Consider the following 16,467-nt stretch of genomic DNA (forward strand, 5'->3'; position numbering starts at 1 on the left):
AGGGGCTGGTCCCTCGTTCGTCAGCCGGACGTGGAATACATGCAATGGTCACGGTTTCACAAATAGACAGGCCCTAACAAACTAATATCTCACCATATTCACTCCTCGTCCCGTCCTTCAACCTTGGGGTTTCTGGCTGAAGAGCTAGGTTTGTTCCCCTCATCTTGTCAAACGGCGTTCAGACTTGAACATGTTTTGATATTTCTACTCAGAACATACTCCATTCTAGCTCAAATTGGAAATGAATGATTTTCAAGCGGGCTAAGGTGGCTGTTTTAGAACCAGCGGTCTTAATGATTTAAAAGGTGGCACCTCAGCGACGTTGCAGGTACCGCAAACATCGACTTGATTGACAAATTTCTTGAGCGCGTGGTTGTATTTGAGAGGTCCGTTTTCCGTGAGAGGCTAATGACCTCTCACTTGTTGGATTAAGATGCAAAGAAAGACAATGCAACACGTGTGGTATGTCAGTATTAACTAAATTTTTGTCAATATCCATACCATCTCACTGAGGGCATTTCTTCCAAAATCGAATCAAAGCTGCTTTGCGCCGTACCTCTCATTCGTACGCAATTCGTATTGAGGCGTGATATTCTTTGAACAACAGAGATGTGTTCAAGGGGTGAAAGTGGAAGCTAACCTGGAGGCTTGCGCACATGCGTAGTGTCGGCAACGAGAAGTCCAACGTCACGTAGTGTGGTTATTGGCCTGCTGATAGCTGGGTGTGTGCATGCGTATACAAAGTTTCAGCGAGGCTAAGGTGTGTTGTCAGGGTACTTCTCGGGCGTCATTATTGAACGTGCGTCAAGAGCAAGGTCGCTTATTGGTATGGCATGGTTTCAAGGCGCCTTGATTGATACTTACAGCGTCTCAGGTGCTAATTACGCTTTTGGTGTCAGGTCATCCATTCAACTCAAATGAAAAATTTAGAATGTGACAGTTCCCGTACACACCGTAATACAGTCTCCCTTGGTCGACCAATAAAAGGAGGGCAGCTATCTCGTCTTATCTGATACATGAGGTTATGCATAACCCATAAAAGCATATATTAGCTTATATCCTGATGCGGATTTTAGTGATTGCAGTACATTGAGTTCAATACGAACAGGGCCGCTTACTGCTCTCAATTACATTCACTTCGTATTACTATATTGTATGTGCTGTCAACGTTAGGTTAGCCTAGAACGAAAATAAAGGGGGTTAACGGAAGAAAACTCATGACGAGAAAGTGTCCGGTCATATATCCTGCAAAGGACTCCACTCTAAAGTAAAAAGGGGGATTCAATAAAGACTTGAAGCTTGAAGGGCTGCCAGAATTACCGCATTGGTTGTGACCGAGTCCGAGTTTAACTTGAATCAAGGGTTTGTGGGTAACAAAACCCATGCTTTGATTGACTGATAAAAACTGCCAATAATCAGAGTTCGTTTGACGACAGAGCCTAGAGCATGACAAAACAAGATTCACTAAATGACTCGGGCTCTTTAGGCCTAGTTTGCTGACCGAACAGATTACAAAAGACTGACCCTACTTTTTGGTCATGGCGTTCGACCAGGAATTAAGACATTAGCCCATCCTGTGCATGGAGAGCCAACAGTACCTTCCAGATCTGCTGGATGCAAGTTGGGCCCCTGTTCTCCGTCTTGCAGTGGCAGGGTTTCCTGAACTCTTGCTTGCAGAGAGATTCACCTAAGCATGCGTATTGATAGGGTCCTGTGCAAACAGTATGTGTCAAACACAACAGGTACGACTGCATGTCAGTCAGACGATTGGACCCTATCCCCACTGACCGTGGGGGGCACTTAACTCGAGCACGGCCGTTACATTTCAATTGTGCGATATGGGGGTACTGGTCCGAAGCCACTGGACATGCTGAGTCTGCACTGTGCAGGTGACGCCCGGGTCATAGTGACTGACATCAGAGAACCTGTAGGCGTTCAAGTTGTTCGCCGGGTAGTAGTTGGATGGCGTCACAATCCATGCGGCTGGTGAGCACGGCTTCGAGAACTAAAGAAGTCAATTGCGTTGAGGCATGTGTTTAGCTCACAAGGCGACGAGTATGACTAGTACTATAGCTGCACATACAATTGGACAAGGTTGGCAACATCTTGAGTTTTTTCTGAGGTAGGAGGCTCGGCCAACTTGGGTTTTCAGCCGGCAAGGTTCGAGTTACGTGCCGGTAATTCCCGGCAAGTAATCCGTAACAGGTATTTGCTTCTTTTTTTCGGGTACAGGAATGAGGCTGGACCCAGCCACGATCTTGATCCTAGTGCATGTATGTATGCAGAAGACAGCACCAAGTTCTTTTCATATATGTCCCTTCTATCAGGCGCAAGTCCCTCTAGGCGAGTGTCTTTTCTACACTGCCCGAATCGCAGCCCAAGCCCCTTCAAAACCTTGAGGCAAATGGACTTCTGGACCCTTCAAGTTGGTGGCAGACTGATACCGTGATGGGGCACGGGCGGAACGTTCAGCTAGGGAAATATTGTGACGTTTGCGAACGTCTCACTACCGCTGACTCTCTTGTGCTGCTTATGACGGCAGAAGTATTGTAGCCGGCACAGGTCCATGTAGGTATCTATCCTCGTGTTATGAATTCAAGCTTGTCAGGCTATTATATTATGGCTAAGTACACGGAATGCATGAGGTATGTAGCGTGCCCTGGAATTAATCAAATAGCTTCAGCTTGTCTTGCATCGTCTGTCGATATGACCGCTAATCAACAACGATGCATCATGGCGGTGACGGTAGATTGTTTCAAAGTCTATCTTACTACAGCAAGTGGCGCCTCACGGTCTTCGCCTCATTTATATATATCCTGGCTCCTTCGATGTTCATCAAACTCTGATATTGGGATCTTACCACTCGGACTGCGCTCTCTCCTTGCCGTAGCTCGTCGTAGCACTTGATGGCTTCTGCATCTACTATCGAGTGTCCCGTCATTCCGAGAGAACAGCTAATCAAAGTGAAGGAATTTCCGGCAGCTGTGGGGGGCTATGGACAGGTTTTTCAGTGCATAATGCAGCGGGCAGGGGCGCCAGAGGCTCCAGAGGCTTTGGTAGGTTTATTCATTATTAACACTACCTTGGGTATTCACATCTCGCAGGTGGCTGTCAAGGTCCTAATACATGCTTCCAAGAAGGTTGACCTTTACTTTCATTTCTTACACGAAACATTGTTGATAACGTCTAACTGTAGCGTGCACGTCGTGAGATGAGATTATGGATGGCAGCAAGACATGATAATATCGTCCCTTTGCTCGGTATTGCGGAGGGATTTACAGAAGAAGGCTTTGCTATGGTCTCTCCCTGGATGGGAGGCGGGACACTTGCACTCTATCTCCGGGATCATGAAGGAAACATACCTTGCAGGAAAAAAATTGACTTTGGTGCGTATTTCTTTGTTCCGCCACACAACCTATTCAAATATTTCGCAGATCAAAGATGTTACTATTGGCTTGGCGTATCGTTCGTTATCATTTTTTCATTCATCCTGTTGTATATAACCAGGTTTTTGCAGTACACTCTCGAAAGATTGTCCATGGTGACCTCACAACTGTAAGAGGCGTGTCTGTTATACAAGACATATAACATTAAGCACTCTTTTCTGGCAGACTAATGTTGTCCTTGATGACAGTGGAAAAGCATTGTTAATCGACTTCGGGTTATCGAATGTGCTTGGCGGCATGGCTGGTAGTTGCCTCTCACTCTCCGTAGCACGACCAGGGGCAGTGCGATTTGCTGCACCAGAACTGTTGGTGGCAGAAGAGGCGACAAGCCAACCTACCGGAATGGATTCAGCGGTCGACAATGAGCCGCCGGTATCAATACCGAATGTACCCAGCGACATTTATTCTCTTGGCTGCATAATGCTTAATGTAGGCGCTTCTCGACTATTGCCGTCTTACCGAGGAGCTCACTAACTGCTGGAAAGGTCTTCACAGAAAAGCTTCCATGGTACACCTATGTCTATAGTGATCTAGCTATTGTCGGAGCTCATCACGCGAAGAAGTCGATGCCCTTTCCTTCCAACAACCATCTTTCTAAGGAGCGCAAACAGTTTATTTGCGAGTGTACTTCAGTTCAAGTTGGCAGTAGGCCATCAAGTCAAGATGCCGCGGTTTTTATCGAAGAGGAGCTACGTATCGAAGCTCCCATCCAGCAGTCGATGACAAAGGCATCAAATAGAGATATCCCTACTATCGTCTTGCACAAGCTAGATACGGAGATACCAAGCCACATCCAAGAACCGATTGCAAATGTAGTCGGTCATTTACATCCCCGAGGTGACGGCAACACTCCTACCAACACTCCTACCATCACCCCTTCTGCATCGTCATACTTAAGCTGCTTAGTGAGTCCTGTCGATTACAACTACGTCTCAAATACTAATCACATGCGAAATGTGTGGCGTAACACGCAGACGTCGCAGCCAGTTGATTCACATGATGGCGCATCTTCACGAACTCGCAACACGTCCACCGTGGCGCAGCCATCACCTCTATCGCCTACTATCTCGATAACAGATAGCAACAACCCACCTGTCCTTGTCGATTCACCGACCAGAGAGGTATCATATGCTCCTAGTTTCGGACGGCACGTGTCACTAACTGATGAGTCCAGTGTACTGTCGTCATTGCCGGGGCCATTGGTGCTGGTAAAAGTTCCCTCATCAATCTTTTATCTAGGAAAAGTGTCGCGGACACATCGATCGACGCCGGGCGCTGCACGGGAGAGTTGAAGGAATACCCAATTTCTTTTCGCGACACCGCCTATAGGGTGTTTGATACTGTTGGGTTTGCATGCAGTAACGGTCCTTCCTCTGTGCCCAAGGAACGGCCAAAGAAGTATGAAAAACGGCAGATCGGAGAAATATCCGGCCAAGGCAGTATTGACTTGATACTGCTTTGCGTACCGAGTAGAAACTTTCGTGTGCAAGCGGTGCTCGACATTCACAACAAAATCCAGGGCGAATTGAACGGAAGAAAAGTGCCCGTCGTACTCGTTGTCACTCATTTCGAGGAGCAGCAGCCCAGTGCTACTACTCATACTATCGACAGATGGTGGTCCGAAAATTCGTCGACGTTTCAGGCTCAACTGGACATCATCGCCAAACATACTTGCATCACTTTAAGTCACGACAAATACCTCGATGAGTCCCGCGAACATATCTTCCGGATCATGGCGCAGTATCCCGCCTCCGATGCAAGAGAGCTGCCGCGGCAGTCGTCTGGAGGTGACCATTCTACGTCACCTTTCAGAGCCCTCTTGGATGACGTGGTCCGGGCTCTTCACATCAAACAACTGTCCGCGCAGGTCCGCGGGGTCGTCACAAGTGGGCTGAGTCTACGACCACGCTCGTCCTGAGTATATCGTGAAAGTCGCTATCTACCTATGTATCTGTTGGAGAGGTATATTATCGGTTGTTTAAATGTATACTTGCCATTGTCGCCCCTTTTGTATTAATTACGCGCTTGCCACTACTTCTTATTCTTACCTTATGTCATTAGTACTACTGCGTAGCATAGCATAGCATATATATTACACATCCAGCTCAGGCGGTCCAACAAACGTGTTGATATACAGTCCTCATCACAGAATGGCAAACGTCTACTTCACAACGCCAAATAAGTTGAATAACGGCGACAACACTGACCAAGCCTATGTTACACATGTACAGTAGATAAGTTCCACGACGAGACTTAGAATACATTAACCCAAGATAAGTTCTCTCCCTATAGACTACCCGCTTACTGTATATCAATTACATCAAGTATCTCCACACTGCCGCTAGTTAAGTGGACGCGCTTTAGGAAAGTAATTGAGGTAAGAGCAGTTGTTGTATCCGGCTCAGGGCCAGCTAGGTCCTCGGCATGATGACCTCGAACACTAAGGATCAGGCGCGGTCCCAGCACAAACATCTGCCCGAACTGAAAGATTTGCGCTACACCAAGATAAATTTGAGTTTCCACAGAACTCAGCTTCTATGAAGATGGTGAATTATGGCCACATGTGAAGATGGACAACAAACCAACATACCCCTGAGAGCGTCGGAGAAGAAAACGCGACGTAGAGGCAAGAAACTGCAACAAAACTGGCATGTGCAGAACTTCAGCGGAAAGGAAACTATTTTCACATCACGAGCTCACCTCGCAAAATAACACAGGTGAGTTTTCACCAACACCGTCCAACAGTCCCCAAAAATACCTCTTTTTGAGTATTGTCGCAGTTCACGCAAGCGCTTTACAGCAATCCTAAGTGTGAGACCCAACAGAAGGAGCTCCAATCCAATGTCGAGTATCCAGGTGATAGCATACAGAAGCACGGTATTTCCCACGTAGTCAATCTTGCATCCATAGGTGCCGGAGAGAACCACTTCCTCTGGTATTCGTCAATGAGCGTGATGCAGCCAAGTCTTTCGTCCATAATTGAAGCTTACCCACGGAAATATGCATCATGGACATTGCGGCCATCACTGTGTTGGCGATTCTGATGGGCAGAAAGATGACAACAAGAAATGCCAGCATCTTTTTGGATCGCTGATACATAGCATTCAGCCGAGCGATCAAGATGACTTGCGTGATGTTTTGGTCAGCTCAATATATCACAGAGGTGTATAGCTTACCGCCCAAGATCACAGCCACGACCTCATTCGTGCTTTCCAGTGTAATGTACATGATACGGCCTGAAAAATCTAGCATTAGTTACCAACATCGAAAGATCACACGCTCAAAACAAACTTACAGCTACAGCAGTCGTTATATTGAATCGATAAGTTGGTCGAGAATCTCACTCACCCCTACATGGAAGTTCAGTGGGCATAGAAGTCATCGGCGCGGAGTACTCACTGAGCTTGTAATTGAAATTGTCGGAACATTAGCTGTACGCCGCCAGTCAGAAGAAGCGAACACAGTGAATATAAGATGACATACTCAGCATCTTGAGGCTGATTGTGAGAGATCGATGATCAGCACAATGTCAATTTTCTAGTCTTTCACATACATAACATATCCTATCCCAACATAGCGTGTCTAGGATGTGTTCGCGTCAGCACGACTTGCTAAACATAGCTACATACGCTGAGATACAGAATGGTCATCAGGGACCGACGTCCCTTCTGCTACGAATTAGAGATAGTTTAACGCCACGTCTGAATCTGCTCACCCAGAAGAGTTCAACCTATTGATCTATTATTAGTGAGATAGCTACACCAGTAATGAATCGACCTACCTCTTGTCCAAACGTGAGCACTGAGAATACGATAAGGATGTCAGCGGTTCTTTCATACTCAGTCTTACTCACCCCAATCGTATATTATCCCAACAGAGGCGGCGACTGTACAACCGCGGCCAAGGTTAGTCATGTCATCATCTGTATGTCTCCACGAACCTGTAAAATAGCTGAAAATACGATATGAATTGATGAATGGCCACCAGCTGGGATCATTCGAAACTAGGGTCATGGTATTAGAGAGGAGCGGCGGCAAACTTGGTGGATGTATGACAATCGCGCTCGTGATTAATATACCACCATCCAGCGCTTGAATTGCCGAAGTGAGATCTAAGGGACGGTATCTGATTGACCGAAATAACCATTTCACCGTGGCTTGGAATTCAACTTGGCAAGGAAGGAGGAAGGGAACGTGCCAATCCAAGAATACCAATGCCGCAATCATGGAGATCACAAAGCAGTGTTGAGCGCATTACGGGCCGACCCTGACACACAGGTTTGAACAGCACCTGGCCAAGTTGGCCTCCCTCTACTTGCAAGTGTGAAAAGATAACTGTACACGCTGGTTAGTACAGTTTCGATAAAAAAAGTACATACATCCGTCGTATCCCTGTCATAGAAGTGTGTAGCGATGAAAGCGGGAGGCCGTACGAAGAAGGGTTACGCCTGGCAGGGGCGCCGGAAATGACATGCAAGTGAACCCCCTGAAGCCAAGTTCAGCCGTCGGGCTTTGGTTGGACCTTGGCGGTGTCAACAATATTACATAATATTAACTTACACATTCTTATTTCTAAATTTATCGGACAGGCTCCCGAAGACTTATACTAACTCATGATCCGTTCTTACTACCGATCTCGACTCTCGAATGCATCACATCTTCTGCCAGTGGGAATACCGGGCAAACACATTTATAGTCTAGGGGACTCTGCAATTACCAGTCGCAGACGCATATTGGTGACTTGGTCCAATCTGGTCACATCTGGACTGTTCAAACGCTCATCATGATTCATGCCGACGTCGGTCATTTCATGAGGCGGCCGCCGCTACAACCATACCTCACAAATGGCATTTGGTGTTAAGTGCATCAGTCATCCACTTCGCGCCTGCTTACACAAACTGACATCCATTTTTCTTTATAGTCCAAGAGGTCCTTCAAGTTGGACTTGTGCCCTACCGTGATGTCAGCGTTGACAAGGATATCCGAGTCTGGGTCATTTACCCAGTCCAACGACGATGCTGCTACCATAAAAACCGACGTGTCTGCCTCACAAGATGCCGAGGGTGATCCACACCTCGTCGTCCTCGAGCCACAGGATAATCCGCAGAATATGTCCTTGTTCAGACGGTGGCTTGCAGTCCTAATCATCAGTTCCGCCTCTCTATGCGTGACGTGTGATTCTTCGATTGCGAGTCATTTTATATCTCATTTTTGGTCGAGACTAACCGTGCTCCAGGCTGCGTTCACAGAACAGGGTGCCGCCCAAACGCTCCATGTCTCACATGAAGTGACCATTCTCGGAATTAGTCTGTATGTGACAGGCCTCGGAATTGGTCCGCTCCTCGTTGGCCCGTTGTCCGAACTGTATGGTACGTCCATTATTTCTATCCAAAAGTATACTTTCATGGAATTGAGCAGGCCGAAATGTTGTATACCAAGCATCTTATGTGTTTTTCTTCATCTTCACATTCCCCATAGTGTTCGCTCCTAACATCGGTGAGTACATTTACTACCGGAATGGATGATAGATCTACAACAGAACAACAGCTGTTTTCTTGGTCTTTCGCCTTATCACTGGATTCTGCGGATCAGCCTTTTTGAGTGTAGCTGGAGGTAGTGTAAGCGATATGTTTCCGAATTCGAGTATTGCAAGGTAGGCCCTTGGATTTGCGTTCTGTTTGATATTCTGCTGAATCACGTGGCAAGTCCAATGGCCGTGTATACAATGTAAGTTCACCTGAACAACGCTAGCGGCTAAATGATGTGATTGATCATCTTGAAGATCTCCACTTATCGGACCCGTGGCTGGTCCTTTGATTGCTGGGTACATTTTTCGCGCTCATTGGCAGCACTGTTTCTGATATGACGTGATGACGCAGATTCATCAATCAGGTCAGACTCATTTGGCCTGATCCTTGATCCTCGTGTGACATTTTTCTGATAGCACCTATACTGGGAATGGACGTATCGAGTGCAATTGTGCTGGATTTTTGTAGAGTTGCTGATGTTGTCTACAGTGGGTCTTGCATTTCTTTTGTGAGATCGATCGATTGATGTTTTGAATTTAGTTTGTTCCTGAGACGTACGTCCCAGTAATCCTGAAAAGGAAGGCGAAAAGGTAGGAGTGCATGTCCTTTTTCTCATCTTTGCGCGATACATTAATCTGCTTGACAGACTACGGGAGTCGACTGGAGATTCGAAGTTTTACGCTCCTTTGGACAGACGGGAAGGCAGCCTCGCTTCTGCTATCCTCGTCAGTTGCCACACACCGTTTCGTAAGTTATCAGGGATCAACTGCGCTCCATCACAAGTAATGATGTGGGACCTTTACTAGAATTACTTCTATGCGACCGAATGGCACTGCTCTTGGATTCCTGGTAAGGGCAATATTTGCAACTCATTGACACTCGGTGTAAGTACTGACCATTCCAGGAATGCTCTTATTCTTGGAATCCTATACTTGGCATTCCAAGCATTCCCTATCATTTTCGGAGATATTCATGGTTTTAATATGCAAACCACTGGACTAGCGTTCATTGGAATTGGACTCGGGATGCTTTCGGCCATTTCCACACAACCGCTCTGGAACAGGTCGCTTTTTCTCTGGTGTTCAGCATCAGTATCAATATTAATGACACTTTTTTTTAGACTATATGCCCGTGAAACTGCCAAATACAATGGTGATCCACCTCCTGAGATGAGGCTTATTATGGGTCAAGTTGGAGCTATACTCGTGCCAGTGGGTTAGTAACCAGTGGCTCTTGGTCGCGTAATGCTTACCATGACTACAGGTTTGTTCTGGCTTGCGTTCACTACATATCCGCAAGTCCACTGGATTGCCCCAATCATTGCATCTGTACCTTTCGGCTCAGGGATATATTTTGTTTTTACGTCAACGTTCACGTACCTCGTCACCGCCTACCGCCCAATCGCTGCCTCTGCCATGGCAAGTAACAGCGCAATGCGATCAGCATTTGCCGCTGCATTCCCGCTATTCGCTAGAGCCATATATGATAGACTGGGGACTGTTGGTGCTACCGCTCTTTTGGCCGGCCTCGCAACGCTCATGGCGCCATTACCGTGAGTCGAACAAACACCAAGTCATATGCAACATTGACCCTCATTTCTGAACGTCAGATTCATATTTTACCGAATTGGCGCGCGATTGCGGAAGAGTTCCCGTTTCGCAGCACATTGATCCTTTTACTCATACGACCTATAGATATTAATATTGTAAAACACTAAAGCTTCAACGCGACGCCAACTTAATTTATGAATTGACACATCCGCAGCGGTGGCATTTTACAAGTATCGCCGTGCCAGAGATAGGAACCCCCAAGAAACCAAGATGGAACGACACATTGTACATAACTCCAGATCCGGCAGCCGGCTATCTTGTCCGACGAGCACAGCGCACACGTTTCCGTCCGGCGTTAATGCTGCAGTGCCTGTCGGTATCAGCTCCTTGAACCTTACACTGGCAGGCGGCAGGCCCGGACAATATTGTGGCTAGTCGCTCTTCCCGAATTTGATATACAGCAATTTGGATACTTGGTTACACTCGGAATGGGTATCCAATATCTCAATGGCGCTTCTGACTCGTGTCAAACTGGCTATTATCCAGGGGCCGTTGACACTTTGTCTGCACTGCTCAGAGCTCATCACAAGTGTCAGATGGTCGCGATGGAGGGTTTTGGAGATGGCCTGTGTTTATGTTTATGTGTATGCTGCCACTAGTGTCGGATCTCGTCGTGGGTCCTTGCCTTGTGAAATGGAGCACACAAAAGGCCTAAATTCATACCAGGCGATGCATCGACGGCCAACAGCAGTACAGCAAGATGGCATGCTGTAGGATGTTTGAGCCATTTGTTGATGCGTTTGAAACGTTGGAACGTTGTCGCATCATATGGATATTATTATTGGGCACATTTCTTCCCAGGTCAAATTCAGAATCGTTTTGCTTTTATAAATTGCATTAAACTCGAGTCTAAAAATGCATAGCCAGGACGCATTGCAGTGGCCACGGTAGAGGATGCGACAGTCTGCCTAGATGCGAGACGCATGCTGGTATTACATAAGGCATCGTATTAATATCATGATGACGCAATGAGAGCCCTTCCCATCGGTCTGATGGCGTAGTTGGTTATCGCATCTGTCTAACACACAGAAGGTCCTCAGTTCGAGCCTGAGTCAGATCATTTTTTTCGTACTCAAGCCTAGGGAATGGTTTTATATACACAGAATATCCCAAGTCAATTACATGTGCCTCGAGCGGTAGAAGTGAGAATTACATGAATTTATGCATAATGACAAATCTAGACCATGCTCTGAATTATAAAAACAAATGGCTCCGAGTAATGAAGGAAGAAGTTACATAGGCTCCGACCTCAATCCCCTCATTTCCTGATCACTATCCTCATTGTAATCCCTGAAGGAATTTGTTCGCACGGGTTGTGCTAGAACAGGTTGCGAAAAGTGGTCCCTCATGCGGTTAGTAGCTTGTGTCTGCACCTATCGCAGCAATGATCGATGAGACAAGAAAAGTAACAGAATTGAGCTATAGAACATACCTCAGCCAGGACTGTTTTCGAAACTTGAAACAAAGGTCCTGTCAAACCCAGCTTGACAATGAAGTAGCTGAAAGGTAACAGATGGTCAAGTGAGGATTTTCGTCGATAGTAGAATTGAAATCATATACGTACGAAGTTATTAGCGCCATCAAAGTAAACGTGAAATACAGAGGGTTGAACAACACCACCATAGCCTCATTCCAGCCAAGCACGACGAGAACACCGTACATCCAGTATGGGATTTGTGCAATACTTGACACAGTGCTGCGTTTCGCTTCGACGTAGTATGCATCTGCGTCCTTTCGGAAGCGAGAAGTAAGGTCAATACACTTCGTCTCAGTAAAGACGATGAGCGTTGATGGGAAATCAAATTCATCCGCGGAATTGAGGGAATCAGAGGTTTCTGAGGGTAGTACAAATTCAAGGGAAGAATCAATGGGTGTGATCTTGGCGTAACGAGGGATCAGATCAATGGTCTGGAACACCATTCAAATGTAAGTTTATGCAGGAAAAAACTCACACAGACACGTACCTGCTCCTTAGCTGCCTTGAAGGCCCCATCAATATCATCATCGGGTCTCCAAACTCGGGGGACAGCATTCTCATCGTAGCGGAAGCGCTCTTCGAAATGAGTCCGAAGCTTGCCGAGGATCACAGTATCAGCAGTTTGCTCGTCGATCTTGGCCCTTAGAACGAGCCAGGCACGTTTCCGCAGAGCAGCGAGGGATGCTACATTCTCATCATCCGTGCAGTTGAAGCCTGTATCACACATTGTTGAGAGCAACGTAATAAAGAAGGCGAAATAACTCACTTTTCGCCTTTGCCAGATATGTTGACTCGGCCTTCTCGAGCGTTTTTTTGAACGTGCTCAAGACTTTGTCCCACATGTCTGGTGTAGCTTTGTTGAGACTAATGTCGACCGGCTCAGAAATTTGCTTTTTGAAGTTCCTCTATGAAAATATTTGAATGAATATCGAAGCCAATTCTCGGACAACATACCTCAATCAAGTTGATCATCTTCTTCGTCTCATCTTTCCTGCACTGGTCAGCCACATTACCAATCTCCTCTCTGAGAGACTCGAATTCGTCCTGCCACGTCCAGTCAGTGTCCTCCAGCGAGACCTCCTTCGCACCATCGGCGAACCGTGTCTCGCACTTTGTCTGCGCCTTCCCAACTACGTCCGCGAAGCTATACTCATCACCACGCAAGCCTTCAAGAAGCTCCCTTTTGAAGGAGCTTAGACATGACTTGTGCAAGTTCTTGAGCTGCCCGAGGAAGAGAGGAGAAAGTGTCGAATCCATAACCCCAAGAAGGTCGGTACGCTTGCGCTGGTATACCCCTTGGTGATAGCGAGATGCATCACGGTCGTAGCGGCCTATAAAATGCATAAGAACGTATGTAATTTAAATGGGAATAGGATCTTCACTGAGTGCTTGGGACTTCCAATCCCGCATTAAATCACCGAGACCTTCCACAACATGGCCCGCCTCAATAGGTCTCCGCTGCGACTTCGACTGTTCTGTGAAGTCTGCGAGCGCGACGGACGCTATCTCGTCACATCGGAATTGTGCGAGGAGTTCCTGCTGAGTAGGCAGATCAAGGTCCTTGTTCGTTTGTACTTGTTGCTAAAATGTTTCATCTTCAGTGCGTGATTTGTGAACATGAATCATTTCCCTACCCATATGTTTTCCATGTAGAACGCCACACCGTCAGCGGGAATTCTTTTGTGGTAGGCGGGCTTGAAGACAAAATCATCTCTCGTCTTGTCCACAAACCGTTTCCGCAGTTCTTGCACTTCAGCTTCGAATTTATCTGTAGCCAGTATCTTGTGAGGTAGTGCTGTGAATGCGAGGTCAAAGTAATCCGAAAGTTGACGATCCTGGAGGTCTTGCGGTTTAGAAAGGGAATCCCAGATTTTCTCGAGGTCTGCTGTAAGGGTAGCTTGGAGGTTCGCGAGAGGAGTGACACCGATATGGTCTCGGATTATAAATAGTAGCAGAGTACGCCCTTGAGAGCTGCACGTGGAAGAACTTAAGGATGCGAAAATGGATTGGCACTTAATGACCTTACCCATCTTGAGCTTTCTTGCCGAAAAGACCAAGGTTGACCTCAAACACGGTCTTGAGAAGACCCATGTTTGCACCTTGGTATAAGCCAACTTGGTGCTCCCAGAGGTTGATAAGAAGTACCTCTGACGAAGCAAGGGAGAAAAGAGCGGATTTGCGTTCAAAGTCCTGAGAGCGATTGAATGACAATATCCATTATTAACTGAAACTCATTCATACCTGGTCCTCTCCACGCTCTCGTCCATCCGTGCCTTCCACGTCCATGACCATCACAGCCATGTCTTTCCCTCGGCACATCCAGATACCTCAAGCTGAGTTAGCAAAGATACGAAAGTCAACAGTCCGTATATTTACCTTTCGTAGTCTGCTGTCGTCTTGTCTCATCCATGACGTCAAAGGTGGTACCAAATAGCCTGTTTAACAGTGTACCTGCCACAGTTCTCAGTGAACAGCACTTCCAGAAATTGGAATTTTAGCAGCTTACTCTTCCCAGTAGACTGCGACCCGAAGACGGCTACTATGTTATAATTGAAGCCGGCGTCGCGCAGACCCCATCGTCCTATCTGGGATGTCAAGTGGGTTCTGTTGGAAGTAGTGTAATTGAGTACTCGAGAAAAATTCGTATATGCTAGCAAACTAACGTGAAGTTCTTCTCATCATTAATGACTTGCAATCGCTCAGAGGTCTCGTTACTTGCTGACGCATGTCCGTTAATTGTTGTCTTGGTGCCATTGAGCTGTGTAGCGAGTAACGAAGAGTCAAAAGCTGAATGAGGGATTTTAACGGAATTTCCATCGAGCGACATGACTGCGGGATGAAATTGGGTAGGAATGAGTGACAATATTCAAACAACACGAAATGTGAGCGTGTAGTCAAACTAACATTGACAACGTTTTAAGCGGAACGTTCAACACGTCTTCTAAAGGGTCTATATCATCACGTGATGTTACACGTATATAGCGGCTTCTTCCGCGATAGTCTTCTTCATGATCATCGTCGAACATAACTTGTAACATGTAATCCTAAAGTTCATGACCAGTGACTTTAAAACAACAAAGACGACTTCATATGCCTGGTTCCTTATAGATATATGAAACGCTTCACACCAATTTTTCGATGAGCCGCGACTGACAAATGTCTCGGATCACAAAGAGAGGGGCTTGACGATGAGTATTTATTGCAAACACTCTATCGATCCTCCTCTTTCTCTTACTCCTAACACCATCATGATCATGTTATTTATCCGTGCAGTTAAAAAGCACAAAGCCAAGAAGCAGGCAAAGAATGACAAAAAGCAATCCTCCGACCCTTCTGGTAGTAACGACGAACACTCGGGGCGGAGAGCTCAAAGGCGTGCTCGGCGGGCTGCTGCCAGCAGTAAATAGTATGTTTCTCATACTTTTAAGCAAAGGGTAATTCTATAACGCTGCTTGTAGATGTATCATCAACCATGCTCTGTGCAATCCGGCACTCGGTTTGGCAGCCATTCTGAAAACTGTGATACAGGAGGCCCATGTTGACTCTTGCGCGCTTGACTGGGCCATTAGACTCCTTTTTTTCGTCACTCCCTGGATTTGTGGTGTACTTTCTGCTTGCTGCGACGCTCATCGTCCCCATGCACAATACAGTCGAATCATCATGCGCTCACCATTTTCTTCGACGATGATGTTTCAGATATGATCTCGATAAATATCTGCCACTGTATGGTTGTAGCTCCTTCATGTGTGTGTTGCAAGATGTTTGTGCGATGAGAACTCGAAGGTCTTTGATCAATCCATTCCTTCTGTCGTTTGCTCAATGTTTTCATCGCGGAGCATTAAGGAGCACCTCATGTGTTCATGGTATAGTTGGTTCATCTTCGAATACATACATGCACTTGGATTGCAAATATTTACGGCAAACAGGGTAGACTAGGACTTCGCAGTTGCTCCATCAAATCTGCCCTGGAGCAACCAACTCGGTAATCGATGCAAGAGTTTGTGCCATGCAGTAATGATTCAGAGTTCGTGTAAGTACGGTCAGAGCACACTACTTATGCGACCTCAAAACAAAAACCCTGCAAACTACCATGGACCATCAGGTCATAGCTTGCGGTCCCACACAGCGCAACTTCTTCCGCCATTGTTCATGACATCTTAAAAGGAGGGCTCGAATTAGTTTTCCATATCACTCACCCATCACGGAGACTATTCCTCAAGCTTCATTTGACAATCTTCCCACCGAGGTTCGTCCTCCTCATCCTAAAACACACAGCCCAACCTACTTTTTGGATATCTGAATAACTGCAAACGTAAGTAAAAAAAACATGGCATACAAATACAATGGATCTCGAACCTTGACGCCTATGTGAGCAAATCCAATCTGCTATTCGAACGGAATTTTTTT

General features: G+C 46.4%; 4 protein-coding genes and 1 non-coding gene across 5 annotated transcripts; 3 read left to right on the top strand and 2 right to left on the bottom strand.

Annotated features, from left to right (window-relative positions):
• Positions 1-2,494: 2,494 nt before the first annotated feature.
• On the top strand, positions 2,495-5,364 carry HD556DRAFT_1487813 (kinase-like domain-containing protein; the record flags this gene model as incomplete). Its single annotated transcript, XM_041308742.1, has 9 exons — positions 2,495-3,056; positions 3,105-3,140; positions 3,197-3,386; positions 3,442-3,465; positions 3,518-3,555; positions 3,612-3,875; positions 3,932-4,351; positions 4,421-4,567; positions 4,621-5,364. Exons 1-9 carry the CDS (start codon positions 2,907-2,909, stop codon positions 5,362-5,364), a joined length of 2,013 nt encoding a protein of 670 aa, XP_041157727.1. The 5' UTR covers positions 2,495-2,906.
• Positions 5,365-5,584: 220 nt separating this feature from the next.
• Positions 5,585-7,933, bottom strand: HD556DRAFT_1388850 (uncharacterized protein). Its single transcript, XM_041303499.1, has 14 exons — positions 7,387-7,933; positions 7,300-7,332; positions 7,228-7,247; positions 7,162-7,176; positions 7,076-7,114; positions 7,000-7,028; positions 6,930-6,943; positions 6,845-6,877; positions 6,748-6,750; positions 6,623-6,682; positions 6,437-6,571; positions 6,147-6,378; positions 6,037-6,091; positions 5,585-5,981 (listed from the first exon to the last, which is right to left on the bottom strand). The coding sequence occupies exons 1-14, from the start codon at positions 7,670-7,672 to the stop codon at positions 5,748-5,750; spliced, it is 1,188 nt and encodes a 395-aa protein (XP_041157728.1). The 5' UTR covers positions 7,673-7,933; the 3' UTR covers positions 5,585-5,747.
• A 100-nt stretch (positions 7,934-8,033) lies between these two features.
• HD556DRAFT_678457 (major facilitator superfamily domain-containing protein) lies at positions 8,034-10,837 on the top strand. The gene is made up of 16 exons (XM_041311284.1): positions 8,034-8,306; positions 8,367-8,633; positions 8,682-8,814; positions 8,885-8,941; positions 8,993-9,098; positions 9,152-9,172; positions 9,228-9,269; positions 9,325-9,337; positions 9,390-9,461; positions 9,514-9,563; positions 9,620-9,720; positions 9,780-9,822; positions 9,878-10,036; positions 10,094-10,188; positions 10,237-10,525; positions 10,583-10,837. Exons 2-16 carry the CDS (start codon positions 8,406-8,408, stop codon positions 10,641-10,643), a joined length of 1,470 nt encoding a protein of 489 aa, XP_041157729.1. The 5' UTR covers positions 8,034-8,306; positions 8,367-8,405; the 3' UTR covers positions 10,644-10,837.
• A 732-nt stretch (positions 10,838-11,569) lies between these two features.
• Positions 11,570-11,643, top strand: HD556DRAFT_t83. Its single transcript has one exon. It is a non-coding gene; the product is annotated as a tRNA-Val (tRNA).
• On the bottom strand, positions 11,574-14,968 carry HD556DRAFT_1388873 (RHD3/Sey1). The gene is made up of 13 exons (XM_041303500.1): positions 14,724-14,968; positions 14,567-14,664; positions 14,437-14,511; positions 14,302-14,387; positions 14,087-14,250; positions 13,695-14,031; positions 13,443-13,641; positions 13,015-13,391; positions 12,827-12,965; positions 12,548-12,774; positions 12,148-12,491; positions 12,016-12,082; positions 11,574-11,956 (listed from the first exon to the last, which is right to left on the bottom strand). The coding sequence occupies exons 1-13, from the start codon at positions 14,885-14,887 to the stop codon at positions 11,816-11,818; spliced, it is 2,418 nt and encodes an 805-aa protein (XP_041157730.1). The 5' UTR covers positions 14,888-14,968; the 3' UTR covers positions 11,574-11,815.
• Positions 14,969-16,467: the final 1,499 nt, after the last annotated feature.

Source organism: Suillus plorans, assembly GCF_016647745.1.
Source record: "Suillus plorans strain S12 chromosome Unknown HD556scaffold_47, whole genome shotgun sequence".
In the NCBI taxonomy this organism is placed as follows: Eukaryota; Fungi; Basidiomycota; class Agaricomycetes; order Boletales; family Suillaceae; genus Suillus; species Suillus plorans.

What these genes read in the sequence shown, in the direction of transcription:
- HD556DRAFT_1388873 (XM_041303500.1), bottom strand. Translation starts at nt 14,887, where the DNA reads ATGTCGCTCGATGGAAATTCCGTTAAAATCCCTCATTCAGCTTTTGAC. An exon ending in TTGGAAGTCCCAAGCACTCA is followed by an intron (nt 13,392 to 13,442) that starts GTGAAGATCCTA and finishes TGCATTTTATAG; the next exon opens with GCCGCTACGACCGTGATGCA. An exon ending in AGATGATCAACTTGATTGAG is followed by an intron (nt 12,966 to 13,014) that starts GTATGTTGTCCG and finishes ATATTTTCATAG; the next exon opens with AGGAACTTCAAAAAGCAAAT.
- HD556DRAFT_678457 (XM_041311284.1), top strand. Translation starts at nt 8,406, where the DNA reads ATGTCAGCGTTGACAAGGATATCCGAGTCTGGGTCATTTACCCAGTCC. An exon ending in AGTGTTCGCTCCTAACATCG is followed by an intron (nt 8,942 to 8,992) that starts GTGAGTACATTT and finishes ACAGAACAACAG; the next exon opens with CTGTTTTCTTGGTCTTTCGC. An exon ending in AGTTGCTGATGTTGTCTACA is followed by an intron (nt 9,462 to 9,513) that starts GTGGGTCTTGCA and finishes TTTTGAATTTAG; the next exon opens with TTTGTTCCTGAGACGTACGT.
- HD556DRAFT_1388850 (XM_041303499.1), bottom strand. Translation starts at nt 7,672, where the DNA reads ATGATTGCGGCATTGGTATTCTTGGATTGGCACGTTCCCTTCCTCCTT. An exon ending in TGGGATAATATACGATTGGG is followed by an intron (nt 7,248 to 7,299) that starts GTGAGTAAGACT and finishes TCGTATTCTCAG; the next exon opens with TGCTCACGTTTGGACAAGAG. An exon ending in CACCTGTGTTATTTTGCGAG is followed by an intron (nt 6,092 to 6,146) that starts GTGAGCTCGTGA and finishes TGCACATGCCAG; the next exon opens with TTTTGTTGCAGTTTCTTGCC.